Raw genomic sequence first — 19,889 nt, forward strand, 5'->3', positions numbered from 1 at the left:
ACATGTATGAGAAAGCCCTGCAATGTGCCATACATAGTTAGGAGCTTTCTCCTTTCCAGAGGATGTCCAGAGCAGAGCTGTGCATTTTCACAGTAGGATACACAGCTTAAAATCTTATGAACTAGTAACTTGTCAGAGAGCAAAAGACAGAGTTTGGATTTCTTTAACCCATTTTTATGTTACAGTATAGTTAGTGAGGAAAAACAGACTAGTCATCTGTACATTGGTACATCTGACTAGCCTGAAAAGGAACATTTACGACTTTTACAGAAAATCTACCATAAAAACAAGTCGTTATACTTTTATCCATCTACTCACTAGTTTAATCACCGGCTGCTTCTAAAACCAGCAAACTGTAATCCAAGGTCAAGCAACTCATTCCTCACCCAAATGCTCTACCTGAATAATCCAAAATGGTCTTATTCATCGAGGAGCTGCCTCAACTGCAGTGACAGTGTTGTTCCCTTGGGATTTCAATTTTCAAAAACACTTGCCAAATGCAGTTATTTAGGGATCCACTGCCCCCAAATCATCTTTTACTTCACACAGTGCTATCACACCTACGTTTCTCATGATTACCACTTACTAATCAACAGTTAGTATCACGAAATAAAACCCTTCCCAGAAATAAGCAAGACCAAAGCTTGCTTCTGAATTTGTTTGAAGTTCTCACAGCAAAGAACCTTACAGTAGTGGGGCTGTGCAACCAAAGTAAACTGAAAAAAAAACGATGTTGTATCAGAATTCTGTCAAAAATGTCCCCCGTCTTTATCAATTGAGGGGATGAATTTGCTGCCCGTCTCTTGAGTTAGTTACCTAACCTCAAAAATTCAATTTTACCAACTCTACTAAAAGCACAAATCCTAGCAAGTTTCACATGGTTTGCCCAGGCACTCATCCACCTGGGCCTCTAGGTCAACCAAATTTATATGACAGTTATAAGCAAGACAAAGAAGTTTTGATTGAATTTGTAATGCTACCGAGGAAGACTTACAATCCGAAGCTTACTCCTACCAATAAGAAACATAAAATGTCAATAGTGGCTGGAAAATGGAGACAGTCTAGAGTTCTCAGAGAGCTGAGATACAGAACTATCACCTTTCTTACCTATTTATTTTCCTTAAGAAAAAAAAAATCAAAAACAAACTTAAGTTTGGGAAGGGTTTGGCTAAACATATTTTAAATTCTACCAAAAACAAATAAAAAACAGGCATGGAGATCACTTTTCAAGAATGGTTTTATACAGGTGTTTCACAAAACATATCTGATTTTATAAGACAGAATCAGATCCTTAGCAATGTAGTACACATGTACTGCTATACTATAGTAAAAAAAAAATCTCAGTTACCATCAGCAGAGTTCATAGTTTATTCCACTGTCTTCAAATTTTCTCCAACTTTGTCAGCATTTCAATCAGCAGTTTTACTTTCTCCAGCATTCAGTCCTCCCTTCTCAAAAACAGCATCATTAAGTTTTGATGTCTAAATATGTACACATAATCATTATCTTCATTTTACAAATAAGCAATATCTAAAAGAGTGCTGGTCCTGGGTAGCCAAAGGGATGAAATGATTTTTAAAACATGCAACATTATCTGATATTTGAATTTTTGGTGTTTAAAATCACATACATTAATAATGAAACCAAATGAATACCATGTATCACAGCCATGCCTCAGACTGTCAATAAGCAGGCCTTGAAGTCTGAAAAACGCAGGGTCTGATCTGAGCTGTAGAGAGGAGTGATTCACTCACCTTGAGGATGGGCATTTTCTCTTTCAGTCCATTAAAGTTGCCAAGAGCAAGGTACAGTATTTCCTTGACTCACACCAGGGGGATCAAGGCCAGTAATTTTCAAATTAGGGTTCATTCAAATACCTCCCTTTAAACCAATCTTCCTTGTAAAAACTCAGGTTAGAAAAACAGAAATATATTACCATGACAGAATTAACCATCAAAACATTCCTAACTGAAGCAAGAAGACACACGAAGTACTAGTATAACTACAGTAGCTGTAAAAGTATCTTGCATTCTTGGGGGAAAAGCTCTTGAAGTTCCCCCTTTCCATTCCCTCCCACCCTTCAAAGTATTTCATTTTGTGGGGTATCTCTATTTTATTTAAGGCCCTAGGTGCTGATTTTGGCTTGGTCATTATGTTTTATACTGATCCAACTGCAACCTTTCTTATACTTCACAAAGCAATTTCCATACATAAAATGTTAATTGAAACCTTACAGGTTTTAAGTTTATGTCTGATGTTGCTACATCATTATAATGCTTTTCATGAAAGAAACAAAAAAGCTGTAGGTCTTCACTTACAGTACCATGCACTATGAATAGCTAAGGCATTCATTTGGCACTAGAGAGAAAAATACAGATATAGCTAATTTTACTTTATTTTTAACATCAATAAAAATAGGTGTGTATGCTTTGCTTGAATTTCTGTGATGCTTAAAAGATAATCACAGAACAATCTTTTAGTCTTACACTTAAAATGTTGCCATTAAAGCAAAACAAAACAAAAAAACATAAAAACCTCTGTACAACCTGTCGGAATAAGTGACATTTTGTGGTTGAAAAATGTGCAGTTCTCAAACAGAACTATCTTTCAAAGTGGCATTGCAAATTCTTTTCATCATCAAAAATATTTAATCTCCTATACCACACTAGTGATTTTTTTCTACTTCTTATCACAGACTAAAGTGGAAAACAAAATTTAAAATATCCTGGTTCCTTTCATCTGTCATACACACCTTAATAGGGAGGTACAGATAATGCCTGCTAGAAAAGTAGTTTCCAAATTTAAAAACTACCACACAGGAGGAAAGAAAGAAAAAAAATAGAATGTGTAACTATATGTGACAATTTGTTTCATAAGAAAACACAGCATTCATAATTTTTACATGTTTGTGAGCCGAGTCAAATGCAGACTGCTGCAATTTAGATAAACTACAATAAAACAGAGACTTCAAAGAATTTTAGAATTCGAAGCCTAAAGGCAAATAGTCCATCAATATTTTCTGAAAAGTCACTTTAAGATTATTACTACTTGGTATATACCACCCAGCATAATGCAATAATTTCAATTGATTTAACTTTATAAATTTATAACTATTATTAAGTAAGCATATTTTTCAGATTGATCTGCAGTTATATTTTTTTAAATCCTCCTGATGTTATAATGTGCTGTATCACTCCACATAATTAATGAAAGAGTGAAAACTACCTACAGCAGTTTGGCATGTGCAAAACACCTGGGTATCCCATTACTTTTAAGGTTCACGTTTAGTTGTTTTTCTTCATGAAATCCTTAAAACTGCTACAAGAATAACATGCTGACAAAGGCTTAACAGAAATACTTTTGTAGGCAATTTTTTTCAAACATTATCAACTTCAAATTAGAAATGTTCTCTGTTACATAAACAAAACATTTTATATTCATTCCTTAAAAAAAAACAAGAAAGAAAAGTAGTTAAGTGACCAATATTCAAACACCTTAGATTAGTTACACCTAAACAATGTGGCTTTGTTTAAAGTGTATTTGAAATCAATTACCATATGAGGCAAGAAGACCAAATACAGAACTAAGGAAGGATGGGTAGGGAGAAAGGGTAATGGAAAGAAAAGTAGAATTTATGAACACATAATTCTATTGTCTGTGATTAAAGTTCTTTACTTTTTAGCACCACATTAAACAATTTTACATATCCAGTCACTTAATGATATCCAACAAATTCTTCAAGAGTTCTGGGGATCTGGTCTTGGTAGTTAATGTCATTAGCCCGAACTGCTCGGGCAGCCAGGCACTTGAGACTCATCTTCATTTGAGTTTTAAGTAGTATTTCAGATACCCCAGTTGTACTTTTGTCTAGTGGAGTCTTATTCTGTTTATTTGTCATGTCAGTGTGAGCGCCAGCTTCAACTAGGCTAATGATGATAGAGTGCAAGGTCAAAAAATCACTGATGGGCCTGTTGTATTGAACGATAATATGAAGGGCACTGTTCCCTTCGTTGTCCACAGCATTCACCTCAGCACCACAATCTAGCAGAAGCTTGGTGACAAGTGCATTTGGAAAGCTGCAAACGTCGTTGGTGTGGAAATCATCAACTGGGGTATTCGAATTGACAGCTAGATGCAGCAAGGTGAAACCTTCCCGAGTTCTGGGATCAAGGTGAATCAGGTTGTAGATCTGCTTGTTAATTTTGCACTGATCTTCTTCACTGCACTGTGTTTTGGTGGAGATGCACACTAAATACAGAAAGGTGTAGAGATTACATTCATAATTGTCCATAGCACTGTGGACATCAGCATCTGAAATATTTCTTACTCTGTTCATACTTTGTTCTATTTCCAAAACACTGCATCTCAAAACGCATTCTATATCTGGTGCTTTCACAGTTTCATTCAAATGTATCATCTGTGAGAAAACTTGAGCAAATCGAAGAAGATCCTTGTGGGTATTCCTGTTACCTTTCTGTCTGAGGTGCAGGGCATGAAGCCACAACTTGATACACTGTTCGAATTCCATATTATCTGCATAGACAGCTCCCCTATAAATGATGGGATGGGAAACATCAATATTGTCAGCACCTAAAATCCGTTCCCGAACTATAAGGCCTTCCATATGAAGAGCATCTCTGTCTTGTCGAATGGATTCCAGCTCCTGAGGATTTCTACATTCAGTTCTGTTCCCATAAGCATGGATTGGTGGGAGAACCTCTTTCTCAAGAATGTTATCACCATCTTGAAATCTTTCCAACATGGCTAAATATAAATAGTGGTATGTCTTCATGATGTCATAGTTCTCACGGTCATTTGCAAAGGAGGCACCCAAGAGTTCCAAAGCTTCAATCCGACTTCTTCGGTCACAATCAGCGTGAGAGAGCAACAGTTCGACGACATCAGCTTTACAGCTTTCGGCAGCCACTTTTAATGGTGTCATCCCATGGCCATTCACTACTATAGCAGCACGCCATTTTATCAGCTCTTTCACAATATCTATGTGCCCAGCTTCAGCTGCAAAGTGCAATGCTGTGGCTCCACAATGTGCTTTAGCATTGGGATCAGCACGTTGTTCTAAAAGGTATCTGACCACATCAGTGTGTCCCTTATATGCTGCAATCATTAGGCAGGTGTTGTCATACTTGTTGGCAATACTGATGTTGGCATTATTTTCAACCAAGTATTTCACAATGTCCAGTCTGCCGTCAAAGCAAGCTGCCCGCAGAGGGGTCGAGTTAGTTACTGTAGTATGGTTCACGTTGGCTCCATGACTGACTAGAAGTTTAACAACTTCAAAATGTCCTGCTCCTGCTGCACACCATAGTGCAGTGGCACCATCAATGACATACCTATTATGAATGAAAAGAACAACAGTCAGAAAATGGAGGCCACATAAATTTAAAGATAAATTTAAAGAATGGATTCATTTCTACTGACCAAAACTTCAATCTACAGAATATTTAAAAAAAACATTATTTTTGGTGAAAATAAAACCTGGTAATTTAAGTAAAGCACTATGCATAGAATCTGTAACTAGTATGAGCTCAATAAACATGAGCTACTAGTTTACTACTAAAGCATATACACTTTTCAAAACATCACCAATTTTCTACTAGCAAAAGTAAATAAATTTCAGATAGAGGAAATGAATGGAGATATGTAACTTCTTTACTACCACACTGATACACTAGCTCATATATGTGTGTGTGTGTGTGTGTGTGTGTGTGTATAATCTAATAATAGACAAATATGCAAATTGACCGCACCTTCGCTACACCTAAGCCACGCCCAGCAGCCAAGCCACGCCCACCAACCAATCAGGATGAGTACGCAAATTACCCCAACAAAGATGGCGGCTAATTTGCATAGCAAGACAGCGTCCAAAGAAGCCAAGAGCTGCAGAAGGGAGTAAAGCTTCGAAGAAGCAAGCAAGCCGCGGCGGGGGGGGGGGGGGGGGGGGGGGGATAAGGGCGGGGCGGAGGCGGGGCCGGGGGCGAAGGGAAACTCGGGCGGGCTGAAGGAGAAGGCGGGGCGGGGGACAAGGGCGGGGTGGAGGCGGGGCCAGGGGCGAAGCGAAACGCGGGCGGGCTGGAGGAGAAGGTGAGGCGGGGGACAAGGGAGGAACGGAGGCGGGGTAGAGTGCAGCAGGAAATCCTATTGCAGGATTTTTCCTGCAACGGGAAAGCTAGTATATGTATGTATATATATATATATATATATATATATATATATATATATATATATATATTTAATTAGGGCAAAAGGTTAAGCCAGCTCTATGGTTAAGCCGTGCTCTTTTTCCCCCTCTGGAGCTCTAGGCTGCTTAAAGCCCTCTTGAATTGCGCCTTCCAAACCCAGCGGCCTCAGCTACATGCTGGGGTAAATCCTGATAACACTAGCTCTTATATAAAATTAGCTTGCTCAGTGGTTGAGTGTTGACCTATGACCTAGGAGGTCATGGTTTGATTCTCAGTCACACCATAAGCCCAGGTTGCAGGCTCGATCCCCAGGCCATGTGCATGTTCCTCCTTCCCAGTAACCCCCAGGTATCAGCTTCTCTCAGTAAGTCAGTAAGAAAGCAACCCAATCTCTAAGGTTTCACTGTGTTAGAAACTGCTTTAGAGAGAAAAGTATTTAAGCAGATAACTTTGCCCTAAGATTATCTACGCTAACCAAATATTATACGTACCTACTCTAATATAGAAAAGAGAATGAAACAATTACTGCTCCCACAACAAAATGGATGGATCACATAAACATGATGCTGAGCATAAGCAGTCAATAGAACATAGTACATACTGTATTATTACATTTACATATCTATCTGTAGTGTCATTAGTCAGGATACTGGTTACCTTTAGGAAGAGGAAGTGAATGACAGGAAGCACAAAGAGGACTTTGTAAATATGTACTTTTATGTATCTGTCTCTCTTATGTTATACTCCAATTTAAAAGTTTAAAAAATATATACTAGTATGTATAGCCCTGGCCGATGTGGCTTAGTTGGTTGCGTGTCCTCCCGTGCATCGAAATGTTGACAGTTTGATTCCCAGTCAGGGCACATGCCTGAATTGCCAGCTCAATCCCCAGTAAGGGTCATGCAGGAGGCAGCTGATTTTACGCTCTACCTTCCTCTCTCTCTAAAAATCAGTAACAACTATTAAAAAATTGTGTGTGTGCGCGTGTGTGCGCACACACACGCACACGCGCACATTGTGCCTCTAAGTGTGTTGCTCAACTAAGCCACTGGGGAAAAAACACTAATCGCAGGAAACGACTATCGGTAGTACTATTCGAAAACCAAGTAGGCATCTTCCCTGACCTTCAGTTTATGATTGGACGGTGTGGCTTCACAGTCACCACTTAATTACTGAGTGTTTAATATGTGCCAGATTCATTACTTATATAAAATTAGCTTGCTAGGGCCCAGCCAGCATGGCTCAGTGGTTGAGTGTTGACCTATGACCCAGGAGGTCATGGTTTGATTCTCAGTCACACTATAAGCCCGGGTTGCAGGCTCGATCCCCAGTGTGGGGTACACAAGAAGCAGCCAATCAATGATTCTCTCTCATCATTGATGTTTCCATCTCTTCTCCCTCTCCCTTCCTCTCTGAAATCAATAAAAATATATTTAATAAATAAATAAATAAATAAAATTAGCTTGCTAGGAAGCCAATCTTTCCCACTTTTTCATTTCAATATTTTCCCAACTTCAGTTTCCCAACTTTTCATCATATTACTATCAACCCTAAAAGTAGATATTTGCTAGAGATAGTTAAATCTACTGTGCTACAATCACTAAATATACCTATTTGAAAGTTAAAGAAAAAGGTCAATCAAAAGCAATATTCTCTAGAGCAATTAATTACCAAACACCTAACTGCTGAGTTTCTCACCATACAACCTTATAACTCAGCTCAACATATACCTCCCATGAAGTAAAAGAGTACAATCCTCCTGGTATAAATGTCATAGATTAACCCCAATTAACAACACCCAAAAAAACAACACTATCTATTATTTCTGCTGAATATAAAAAACCCACAGATAATTCAAAAGCAATCACTTTTCAAATAATGACACAAAATGTTTATAAGCAAAGCCTTCTCGCCCTAGCTGGTTTGGCTCAGTGGATAGAGCGTCGGCCTGGGAACTGAAGAGTCCCAGGTTCGATTCCAGTCAAGGGCACATGCTCAGGTTGTGGGCTCAATCCCCAGTGTGGGGCGTGCAGGAGGCAGCCGATCAATGATTCTCTTTCATCATTGATGTTTCTCTCTCTCTCCCTTTTTCTTCCTCTCTAAAATCAATAAAAATATATTTTTTAAAAAAAAGCAAAGCCTTCTCATGGGGTTACCTATGAGGAAGGATGTAGGACTGACTGGGAAGAGGCTTAAAGCTACTGAAAATATCCTATATCATGATCTAGATAGTAGCTACATGGGTAGATAGGAAAAAAACTCACCTAACTGCACACTTAAGATCTGTGCATTTTAAATACTGAGATAAATTTTGAGATAAATCTCAAAAAAATTTAGAAGCCCTCTCAAACTTTTTATTTTTTAAGTGCCGCATAATTTTTTAAATTAAAGAATGAATAAGAAAATAAGACATTACATACATATGTTTTAGTGGTTTCCAACTGTACTTCTGCAAACAATTAAAATTCATTTATTACATTTTTATTGTCATGGTTAACACAAACTTCAAAAAGTTTGTCTTTCACTGTCAAAAAAAAAAAAAAATACCAGACACCAGAAAATATCTAGTAATAAATCTAATGAAAAAATGTGTAAGACCTTTACATGAAAACTACAAAACATTCAGGATAAATTAAAGACCTAAATAAATGGAGAAATAGTCCATGTTCATGGTTTAAAAGACTCAAAAGTGCTAAGATATCAATTCTCCCTCAAAATGACCTATAGATCTGATGCAATCAAAATCTTAGCAGATGCATCCACATGTGTAGAAATTGAGAAGCCAATTCTACAATAAATATAGATATGCAAAGGACTTAAAACAACCAAGATAATCTTAAAAGAAAAATAAAATTGAAGGACAAACTATAGTAATTAAGATAATGTGTCACTAGTACAAGGATAGACCAAACAAACAAAAACTCCAAATGTTCAAGGTATGACAAATGCTCAAGTGAAATTCAGGTACAAAGTATGGTCTTTTTAACAAATGGTGCTGGAAGCAACTAGATGCCTGAATGGGGGGGGGGGAAAAAAAAAATCAACCTTGACTCTTATCTCATACCATACACAAAAATGAGAAGTAACATTGATCTATAATATGAAAAGCAAAACAATAAAAGTTTCTTAAAAAAAAATATTATCGTCATGACTTCAGGGTAGATGACAAATTCTTAAACAGAATGAAAAAATAGCGAATAACCAGTGCTGGCCAGGTAGGCCAATTGATTAAAGCATGTCCCGATATGGCAAAATTGTGGATTCGAACTCTGATCAGGGCAAATACAAGAATCAACCAATGAATGCATAAAAAAATAGACAACAAATCAATGTTTCTCACTAGCTCTCCTTCCCTCTCTCTCTAAAATCAATTAAATGAAATAAAAATTTTAAAAATAGCAATAACCATAAAAATTTTTTTATTAATTAGACTACATTAAAATTAAAAGCTTCTCATCAAAAGGCATTGTAAAGAAAGAAAACAGGCAATCCACTCACTGGGAGAAGGCATTTGTATTAGATGTATTTGACAACTCAATAAGAAAAAGCAAGCAACCCCATTAAAAAATGGGTGAAAATGCCCTGGCCGATGTGGGTCAGAGCATCAGCCCTCAGACCAAAGGGTTGGGGTTTGATTCCCGACCAAGGGCACATACTTCGGTTGCAGATTCGACCCCCGGCCCTGTTTGGGATGTGTGCAGAAGGCAACCAGTTGATGTGTCTCTCTCACATCAATGTTTCTCTCTCACATCGATGTTTCTTTCTCTCTCCCTCTCCCTTTCTACTCTCTTCCTTCCATTCTCTGCAACTACATGATAAATCTCAAAGACCGTGTTAAGCAAAAAAGAAAAAAGCTATACAGAAAAGAGTATACTGTTATTATAGGAAATTCAAATACAGGCAAAACTAATCTATGGTGATAAAAGGCAGAATAATCATTACTTGTGGGATGGGAACGGAGAGGGATTGACTGAGAAAAGACACAAGAGAAACTTTTAGAATGATAAAAAATGTTCTACATATTGATCTAGAAGATGATTACACATATGTAAATATATGAAAATCTTATCACATTGTACACTTAAGAGTTATGCACCTTACTAAATGTTATACCTTAACTAAAAAAATAGGCATAATTATAAACAAAAAGAGAGGCACAAATCATTTTAAAGAATAAGTTTAAATGAACACCAATAGCTAATACTTTCAATGTGCCAAGCACTGTATTAAGTGCTTAATATATCTCATTTATTTCTCACAATAACCTCCTCTCCATTACCCTATGAGGTAGATACTATTAATATGACCACTTTACAGACATATAACTACTAAAAAGTTTATGAGGTTAAAAATAAAAGAGTACTTTGGAAACTATAAAATGCATTAACTGTAAGAAATCATAACCCATGACATTTGTTTCAATTTAAAAAGCATTTTTTCAACCTGATTATTTATATAATCTACCCTAAAATTAACACACAATTAATATATACATCTACATAGTTACATCTACATAGTTCCAATATTTTCTTGCACTCTTTAAAAGTATAAAATTATTGTCCCGGTCAGTGTGACTCAGCTGTTTGGAGCATCATCCCATACACCAAAAGGTCACAGGTTCGATTCCCAGTCAAGAGTGTGTGCAGGAGGCAGCCAATGCATGTTTCTCTCTCACATCAGTGTTTCTTTTTCTCTCTCCCTCTCCCTTCCTCTCTCTCTAAAATCAATAAAAACATATCCTCAGGTGAGAATTTTTAATTTTAAGTGTAAAATTATTATGCCAAGAACATGAACCTAAACTACCAAAAACTTAAGAAATGTTACATTAAAATGGGCATTCACATACATTATCTGTAACTCTGGAAATAACAGTACAAGATAAATATGACCCCATTTTAAAGCTTAAAAAGAGAAAAAAATGATTAAAATATTTTTCTGCCCTCAAATTTCAAGAATTATGTAAGAGAAAAAATTAAAATATAAGTATATACTTCACTTGGTTTTTGCAATAGTTTAATACTTTTCCTGGTATAGCCTAATAATTTCCATTTTTCTATATTTTTTGTAGCACGCTACCTCAAAAAAATTTCCATTACCTATTTTCACTGAGGCAATTACAATTCCTTAAATAGTTTATCACCAAAACAAATTCACTGCAATCTATAATAATAAAAGCGCAATATGCAAATTGACCGATGGCTATCCTGAAGGCCATCAGGACGAAGCCGGGGCTACAGCCCTGGAATCAAGGCAGACAATGCGGTTGCAAGGGATTGAGTGAGGGATCGAGACAGCCTCCACGGCTGTGAAGGCCTACTCTTACATGAATTTTGTGCATTGGGCCTCTGGTATATTATAAAATGACTAGTCCTCCAGAAACATTAGCCATAGTAAAATTTTAATTTCTACATGTAAACAAAAATATTAAAGATATTAAAAAGAATTATAATCCTAACATCTATGACATTCCTTTTTCCATCAAATTCAGCTAAAATTATAAGCATACACTGCCTCAAACAAAATACTAAACACATTTATAACAGAAAATAATAAAATTAATGCAATACTTACTTAGTGCCTATAGGAGAAGCACTCTATAAAACCATGACCTTTCTAAACTCAGTCCAAAACTGCAAAGCAACTTTCTATTATTTCATATTAAAAAATCAAGAAACTATAATCTAATATTCACTTTTTTACACAAAATGTATACATCAGATGATGGAAACACTTCACAATAAAAAATAACATTTCTGTTCACAAAATTAAGCTTAACTATTTTCTGGTTCAATTTGAAATAAAAAAATGTCTGGTTCAAGCATTTGAAATGGAAATAAAAACTCATTAAATGTAAATAATCAGCACTTTATTCTAACCAAAGTCCTTAAAATCATTTATTAGATCAAACATAGCTACTGGAACTATATACTGGCAATGACTTCTTAATGAAGTCAAATGATGTGACTCTATGCCTTTCCTCTAACTGGACATTCATTAAAAACATTAGTAGTAGCACTGTCTTGTTCTTTTTGTTTTCTGTTTGTTTGCGTTTGGGTTTTTTTTTTGCATTCATCTCATTTAGTTTCTTCTCCTAGGATATCTTATTCCTCACTCCTTTGCTATTTTTTTTTTTAATCCTCACCTGAGGATATTTTTCCATTGATTTTTAGAGAGTGAAAGGGAAAAGGAGAGACTGAAACATCAATGTGAGAGAAACACATCAATTGGTTGCCTCCCGCATGCTCCCCAGCCCCTTCACCACCACCACCACCACCAGGGCCAGGAGCTTGCAACCAAGGTACGTGTCCTTGACCGGAATCGAACTTGGGACCCTTTGGTCCACAGGCTGATAAATGCTCTATCCACTGAGCCAAACTGGCTAGGGTAGTAGCACTGTCTTTAAAAGTAAAAGCACTCAACAAAAAGCCTCAGAATTCCCAGAGGTCCTGCTCTCCTTCCCATCTATGTCAGCAAACCTCTCCTAGTTATAGGGTTCCTACAAATTCTGGCACAGAGCAGTCAGGCCCTGAGCACTCAAGTCAACACAATATTGTGTGATCACATGACACCTAGCCTTCGTTCTGTTTCCATTTCGGTAACATTCTTAACATCTTCCCATTCTCCAACTAAAGGTTCTTTCATTCCCACTCGTAACTTTTCTTCTTATCCAGTCATCTGTGTCCATTTTATCCTTCACATAGTAAGCCATAAGTAAAACTATTTCAAATGTTACTCCCAAATATATGAATAAGGACTCAAGTATCATCACGGAACTTAATCTGGGAGGGTAATCCCTTCCCTGTTGAAGTTCTAAGATGAATCTACTTTTGTTTCCTAAGGTATTATAGAAGTTTTTAGGCAAAACATAGACCTTTTCTTTACATTTTTAATGTTTTTATTCTCTCTCTCTCCTCTCTCACTAAACACACATACACACACACACACACACACACACACACACACACACACACAACACACCATGTCAAGCCCATAATTATACTGATACTGTTGCTTAGGTTTATAAAGCTAAGAAGTGAGACTGTGTTTTGTTTTGTTTTTAATATTAGGCAAATAACAGAAGAGGTGGTAAACAATTTGGCAAAAAAATTATGAAGACGATAGATAAGTAACTAAAAGTTGGGAAAGACTATTTGTTCCCCCTGGCCATGGGTCTCAAATGTCAATGGACTATAAAGACGGGGGTTTGACTTAATCCATTCACCTTTTTCACTCAAACCCCAAAACACAACCATCTCCCCCCGCCCCTCCCTCCCGCCACACACACACACACACACACACACAGCTGTAAGTCTGTTACTTGTCTCTGAGTCTGTTTCTGTTTTGTTTGCTAGTTTATTTTGTTCATTAGATTCCACACATAAGTGAAATCATATGGTACTTGTCTTTTTCTAAATGGCTTATTTCACTTAGCACAGTGGTCAGCAAACTGCGGTTCGTGAGCCACATGCGGCTTGCGAGCCTCAGTTTGCCGCTCTGTTGACTAATGAGTTTGCCGACCACTGCAAAAGGCATTACCCTTACCCAGAAGTTTTGACTTCAGGTTAAAGACATTAGTACATTATTAAAATGTTTTTTAAGTGTTTTTCCCTAGCAGTGGTCGGCAAATCTTTAGTCAACAGAGCGGCAAACCGCGGCTTGTGAACCGCATGTGGCTCACGAGCCACAGTTTGCCGACCACTGACTTAGCATAATACTCCTCAGGTCCATCCATGTTGTCACAAAGGGTAAGATTTCCTTTTTCATGGACGAGTAGTATTTCATTGTATAAATGTACCACTGGTGAAAAAGGTGAAGGGATTAAGAAAAAACACTTCATAGACACAGGCAACAGTATGGTAATTACCACAGGGAAAGGGGATAGGGGAAGACAGAAGAGGGTAAAGAGAAGATAAATGGAGATGGAAGGAGACTTGATTTGAGGTGGTGACCACTCAACAATAAACAGATGATGTATTATAAAATTGTACACCTGAAACCTATACAACTTTATTAACCAACTAGAGGCCCAGTGCATGAAATTCATGCACGGGGGTGTGGTGGGGGGGGTCCTCAGCCCGACCTGCACCCTCTCCATCCAGGAGCCCTCAGGGGATGTCCTACTGACAGCTTAGGCCCGTTCCCCGTGGTTCTCTGCTCTCTGCGGGGTCTGCCTGCTCCACACCACAGCAATGGGCAAGCAGGCCCTGCTGGGTGCTGCCTGTGGGCCGTGCTTGCCTACTGGGCTCACGTTGCCAGGGCAAGGCCATCAGCATCCCGCCTCGGCCGCTATGGGCGCGGCCATCTTTGTCGCAGAATGACGGTTAATTTGCATATCACTCTTTTATTAGATAGGATGTCACACCAATAAATTCTATTAAAAAATAAAATAGGGCCCTGGCCGGTTTGGCTTGATGGACAGAGCGTCGTCAGCCTGCAGACTGAGGGGTCCCAGGTTCGATTCCAGTCAAGGGCACATGCCCGGGTTGCGGGCTCAATCTCCAGTGGGGTGCATGCAGGAGGCAGCCAATCAATGATTCTCTCATCACTGATGTTTCTATCTCCCTCTTCCTTCCTCTCTGAGATCAATAAAAATATATTTAAAAATAAAATAAAAAATTGCCCTAGCTGGTTTGGCTCAATGGATACAGCTTCAGCCTTCGGACTGAAGGGTCCCGGGTTCGATTCCGGCCAAGGGCACATGCCCAGGTTGTGGGCTCAATCCCCAGTAGGGAGCGTGCAGGAGGCAGCCAATCAATGATTCTCTCTCATCATTGATGTTTCTATCTCTCCCTCTCCCTTCCTCTCAAAAATCAATAAAATATTTTTTAAATAAATAGGCAAAAATAAATAAAAATGGGAGTCTAACTAAGTACCTCAAAAGCCAGCCCCTAAGGGATGAGTGAGCTTCATACTGTGAACACCTCAGGCTAACATTTTCACAATGTCTGGAATGAGCGCAAAGTGAAATCATCACATTTACTATAACACTCTCTTTATCTAGTTCTGAAATGCTACAATGACTGGGATAAACTGCACAATAATCTCAGAGTCCTGTGAGTGGGCAGAAAAGTGGCCATAAACTTCAATTCTCCTTTGTTAATTAGTCAAAAGTAGGAACTTTACATTTTTTCTGAATCTTCCACAGAATGTGGCACAGGGCTAGGCCCATCATAGGCATTTAATAAATAAAATAAATACTAAACTATTTTATCATAGCCATCAATAAATTCATAACTGTAATAATCCATAAACAAAAAAGCTTCAAGAAGGCTCAGAGGAAATCATGAATGATAGAAATGTTTGTGACTTGAGTCTCACCAGTCTGACTCTTGATACTTTACACAAGGATCATCAAAATCTGGCCTCCACCCCTCTTGTCTCCCACAATCTCAGTCTTAATTTCCCTGGCTTGAATCCCTTCCTGCAACTGCACTAAAACACTTGTCACTGCAACTACATTATGCTGCTGACCCTCTTCTTCACTTCCTACAATCCTTTTAAGACTCAGCTCAAGCATCACCTGGCTATGAAGCCTTCCCTGGTTCCCCCAAAGCTGAGCACTTCCTCTTCCTGTGCTCCTCAGTAGTCCAAAAGATTTCTAAATGGCATAGCATCTGCAGTTACTCATTGATATATCTATCTCTCCCCCGCCTAACTAGACTGTCTTCCTCCACAGTGGGAACAGTGTGTTAATCGTCTCTGCCTACCCAATTAATACCACAGAGCCTGGCACACAGTAGGTGTTCAGTAAATGTTTGCTCACTGAACCCCTTAATTTCACAGGCCAGTGCAGATTACTGGGCAAGGTAAACCACAAAGCAGGCTGGATTTCTAATCATTTCAAGGTCTTTTAATTGCCATCTCAAAATAATTTTCTCTTTGGTGGTTAAGAAAGACATTGGAAAAAGCAAAGCTTTTCCAAATGCTTTAGAAAACTACGTTTTCTCCCCACTATTCTTCCCTCATCCAAATAGACCTTAGAAAGCTCATTAGCAGCACTGTTCCCAAGGACTGTTTTGCAGAGATTCTTATCTCAGTGGATGCATGTGCCTATACAACTGGAATGGTGCAGGAAGTTCAGGGGTCTACCTGCTTCACTCCTCTGGATACAGGAAAGGCTTTGGGAATACAGGGAGCTACAGAAGCCAGTACGGGAAAGCAAACATGAATCAGGGTGCCATCTTTGGTTAACATGAAAAAAATCATTTCCTTAATGTCTAGAGAGGTAGTAGCAGAGATTAACCACCACCCATGGGCTATCATTTCATTAAAATGTAATACTCTAAAATATCTTCTTCTCATCTAAAACAGAAGGAAAGGCCTTTATTATTCAAACCTAAAAAAGAATCAATCAAAATTCAACAATGCCCTAGTTATCTTCAAGAAGTGATTTTTTTAATCATGTTTCAACCAAGCAGTTTTCTATCACCAAAACTAGAAATACGTTATCTTTATGCTTGGACTACACCTACCTCAAAAGAAAATATTAAAACAGCTTAAGTTCTGGCACAAGTCAACAAAAACAAATGCAATCAATGAAGCAAAATCCTTACGCAGTTGTAATCTGTAAAACACTTTATAATCATCCAGCACAGAAAAGAGAATAATGTCAAACCTTACAATTCTGTGTTCAACATTAGCATACCCCCCAAAATGTACAATTAAACCCAAAGGGCAAGTTTTAACTTTGACAATGTGAATTTTTGAACTCCCCACCATGAAAAACAGTAAATTATAAAGCTTCCCCACAATATCACCAGATAACATGTAATCTAACCATGGCATCATCTCCTACACCCAGTTCAGTGCCATTTTTACGGCCAATATATCTAGCCCCTGCAATGTGGAATGTCAGTCATGTCTGGGGATGTCTGACTGCGTGACCAATCCCTCAGGAAGCGGTGCTGCTGCTGGCTCTAGGGGCTTGTTTTGACACGAAGGCCCCCGCAAAGCCACTGAGGGCTTCACAGGCCCACTAACTTGAAGGGGTAAAAACTGGTTGGACAAATAACTCATGAGAGGTCTTCAATGTTAACTGCTGACCTCGTTAATTTCTGATGTCGGTTACAACCTCTGTACTGATAAAGGCAAAACCTCCTTCATACTGCTTGCTCACAGACTATCTAGAGAAGAATAAACTATTAGACATCAAAACAGAGGGTGTGGCTATTTACCTACAGAGGAAATAAGATGTTGGGGCCGATGAGGGTGAGCAGCAAAGCATGGGATGGAGTATTAGCCCCGGAAGATGAAGTGGGCATGAATGGGGCAGGAGGAGGTACAAAAAGGGACAAGGGATACCTCCATGAAGAGAGTGGGGGAGGGGAGGGACCAAGAATCGGCCGGTCCGCGCGCCTGGGAGAGGAGGCCGGAGTTGGGAAGTACCTACCCGTCGAAGCGGACGGTGCCAGTCTGCTGAGTCTGCACCCGGTAATGTTCTAACAGCAAGCGCACCACCTTGGCGTGGCCATTGCGGGCTGCGATGATAAGGGGCGTAGAGCGCTGCCCTCCTTGCTGGCTGACATAGCCCAGCAGATAGCGGATGTCGCTTTCAGACCGGTTGAGAAGCAAGGCGGCTAGGGTCAGCACCTTGCCCTCGCTGGCCGCCTTGTATACATAGCCAGCCAGGCCCTCCATGGCCGCCGCCAACTCCAACACCCGTTTGGTCGCCACCGCTGCTGTTGCCTTGCGCCCCCGGAGGCCGCGTTCGCCAGCGCTACAAACCTGGGCCCTCACAGCCCATTCAACAGGGCGCCGTCGCCGCCGCCGCGCCCAGGCAGCAGCGCGGCCCGGGGAGGGCGGAGAGGCAGAGGTGGCGGGCGGCCGCGGGGGGCACGTCCGCGACCCGGCCCCGGCAGGGAGGAGGGCGGTCAGGGCCGCCCCCAAGGCTCCTGGCGCGGGCCCTGGGCCGAGGTGATCTCCATAGCGGCCGTCGCCCCAGGCCTCAGACTGGACCCCTCCTTCCTGCGGCCTGCGACAAGCGCGTGTCCGAACTACGGGTCGCCGGTGAGGTCCCAAGAGGACCGCGCGCGCCCTGTTAGGCGAAGGATGGGCGCGTCTCACTGGACCCGGTCCGCCGGGCCTAAGGCCTGAAACTGCCTCCGCCTCTGTTCTCCGACCTCCCCAGCTGGAGGGAACGCGCGGGCCCTCGCCCACCGCAGCTCAGAAGTGCCAGAAGCTGTCGGTGGCTTCGGAGCTCCACGCCTGGGGGCCCCCGGAGCGATGCGGAACGCGCCCGCGGCAGCAGCCCCGACCCGCGGGCGGAGAGAAAGGCGAGCCTCTGCAGACTGGGCCGGGAGGGGGGAGGGTGCGAGCGCGAGGGACGGTTAAGTGCGGTGTCTCTTCCAAAGCGGGCCGGCCGGGAAACCAGGCCTTGGTGAAGAAAGGTTCTGCTGCGCGAAATTCGCCCATCCCCACCCGGGCCTCCATGTCCTCATTGTCCTTGACGCCTGGCGCCTGCCTCTCGCCCCCACATTGGCCTGGGGGGTCCCTAGCCAGAGACGAGGAACAGAGGGAGGGCACTGAACCGTTATTACCGGTGGACCGGGGGGCCCGCCCCATTTTACCATAGACACCCCCAGGTGTCCCCCACACTCTGCCCCTGATTGCGGGCTCAGGGAAGGGGTTCGGGCACCAGGCAGGGTCCATATTTGGAAAAGGGCGGCTTCTTTGAGCCCCCGAAATGTGGGACGACTTTGAGGGCCGCCGCACCGGGCTCTGAGAGGGGACTGGAAGCCCTCCCGTCCTCCCTGGAGAGGGGCATTGGGTGTGCAGGAAGGTCGGGAGCTGCTCCCAGTGGCCTGGCGCGTCCTGGGAAGGAAGGCGACCGCCGTGTTCAGACAGAACAGAGCTCTGGTCCTGAGCCTGAGGTCCCTTTTGCCCATATGTCACAAGATTTAGGATTTAAAAAGATCATTTATCCAACTACTGCTACAGATCTATGTGCCAGGCTCTGCTTAGCACTAGAGATTCCGTGATGGACCTGGTAGATACAGTGCCCTCCCTTCAGGGCTGTGTGGTGGGAAAACAGACAATAAGCAAGTACACAAATGACAGACAAGACTGGTTGAGCATCATTACCATTTGCTATGAAGCCAATGGAATGAAGTGATGTGTCGGGGCTAATTTCGTGTAGGTGGTGAGTCAGGACCTCCGTGACAGGTAACTAGAACAGAGGGAATTCCAGGGAGGGAATAGCCAGTGCAAAAGCTCTGAGGCCCAACAACGGTCTTGATGAGCTTAGAAACAAAGGTCAGTGCAACTGCAGCAGAGGGGGCCATCTATAATAATAAAAGCATAATTTGCTAATTAGACCCGACAGCCGAACGACCTTCCGGACAAAGCTGGGACTGCGAGGGCCGAGGCAAGCTGTCGTGGCTGCCAGGGCCAAGCCCCTTGCACGAATTTCGTGCACCGGGCCTCTAGTAGGAGATAAAGTCAGCAGAGTCCATCTTGTTAGGGCCTAGTAACCTATGGTAAAGTATTTAACTTCTACTCTTAAAAGTGTGATGGGGACCCGGCCGGCATTGCTCAGTGGTTAAGCTTGGACTTATGAACCAGGAGGTCATGGTTTGATTCCCAGTCAGGGCACATGCCGGGTTGTGGGCTCAATCCCCAGTATGGGGTGAGCAGGAGGCAGCTGATCAATGATTCTCTCTCATCATTGATTTTCTATCTCTCTCTCCCTCT

The 19,889-nt window shown here is 41.1% G+C and overlaps 1 protein-coding gene across 1 annotated transcript; it reads right to left on the minus strand.

Annotated features, from left to right (window-relative positions):
* Positions 1-1,219: 1,219 nt before the first annotated feature.
* FEM1B (fem-1 homolog B) lies at positions 1,220-18,489 on the minus strand. Its single transcript, XM_008139089.3, has 2 exons — positions 17,590-18,489; positions 1,220-5,351 (listed from the first exon to the last, which is right to left on the minus strand). Exons 1-2 carry the CDS (start codon positions 17,835-17,837, stop codon positions 3,716-3,718), a joined length of 1,884 nt encoding a protein of 627 aa, XP_008137311.1. The 5' UTR covers positions 17,838-18,489; the 3' UTR covers positions 1,220-3,715.
* Positions 18,490-19,889: the final 1,400 nt, after the last annotated feature.

The sequence above is a fragment of the Eptesicus fuscus genome, chromosome 5, assembly GCF_027574615.1.
Source record: "Eptesicus fuscus isolate TK198812 chromosome 5, DD_ASM_mEF_20220401, whole genome shotgun sequence".
Classification (NCBI taxonomy): Eukaryota; Metazoa; Chordata; class Mammalia; order Chiroptera; family Vespertilionidae; genus Eptesicus; species Eptesicus fuscus.

Excerpts from the sequence above, each read along its gene's own strand:
- FEM1B (XM_008139089.3), bottom strand. The coding sequence starts at position 17,837 with ATGGAGGGCCTGGCTGGCTATGTATACAAGGCGGCCAGCGAGGGCAAG. Across the intron at positions 5,352-17,589 it reads GGCACCGTCCGCTTCGACGG|GTATGTCATTGATGGTGCCA; the intron begins GTAGGTACTTCC and ends CATTCATAATAG.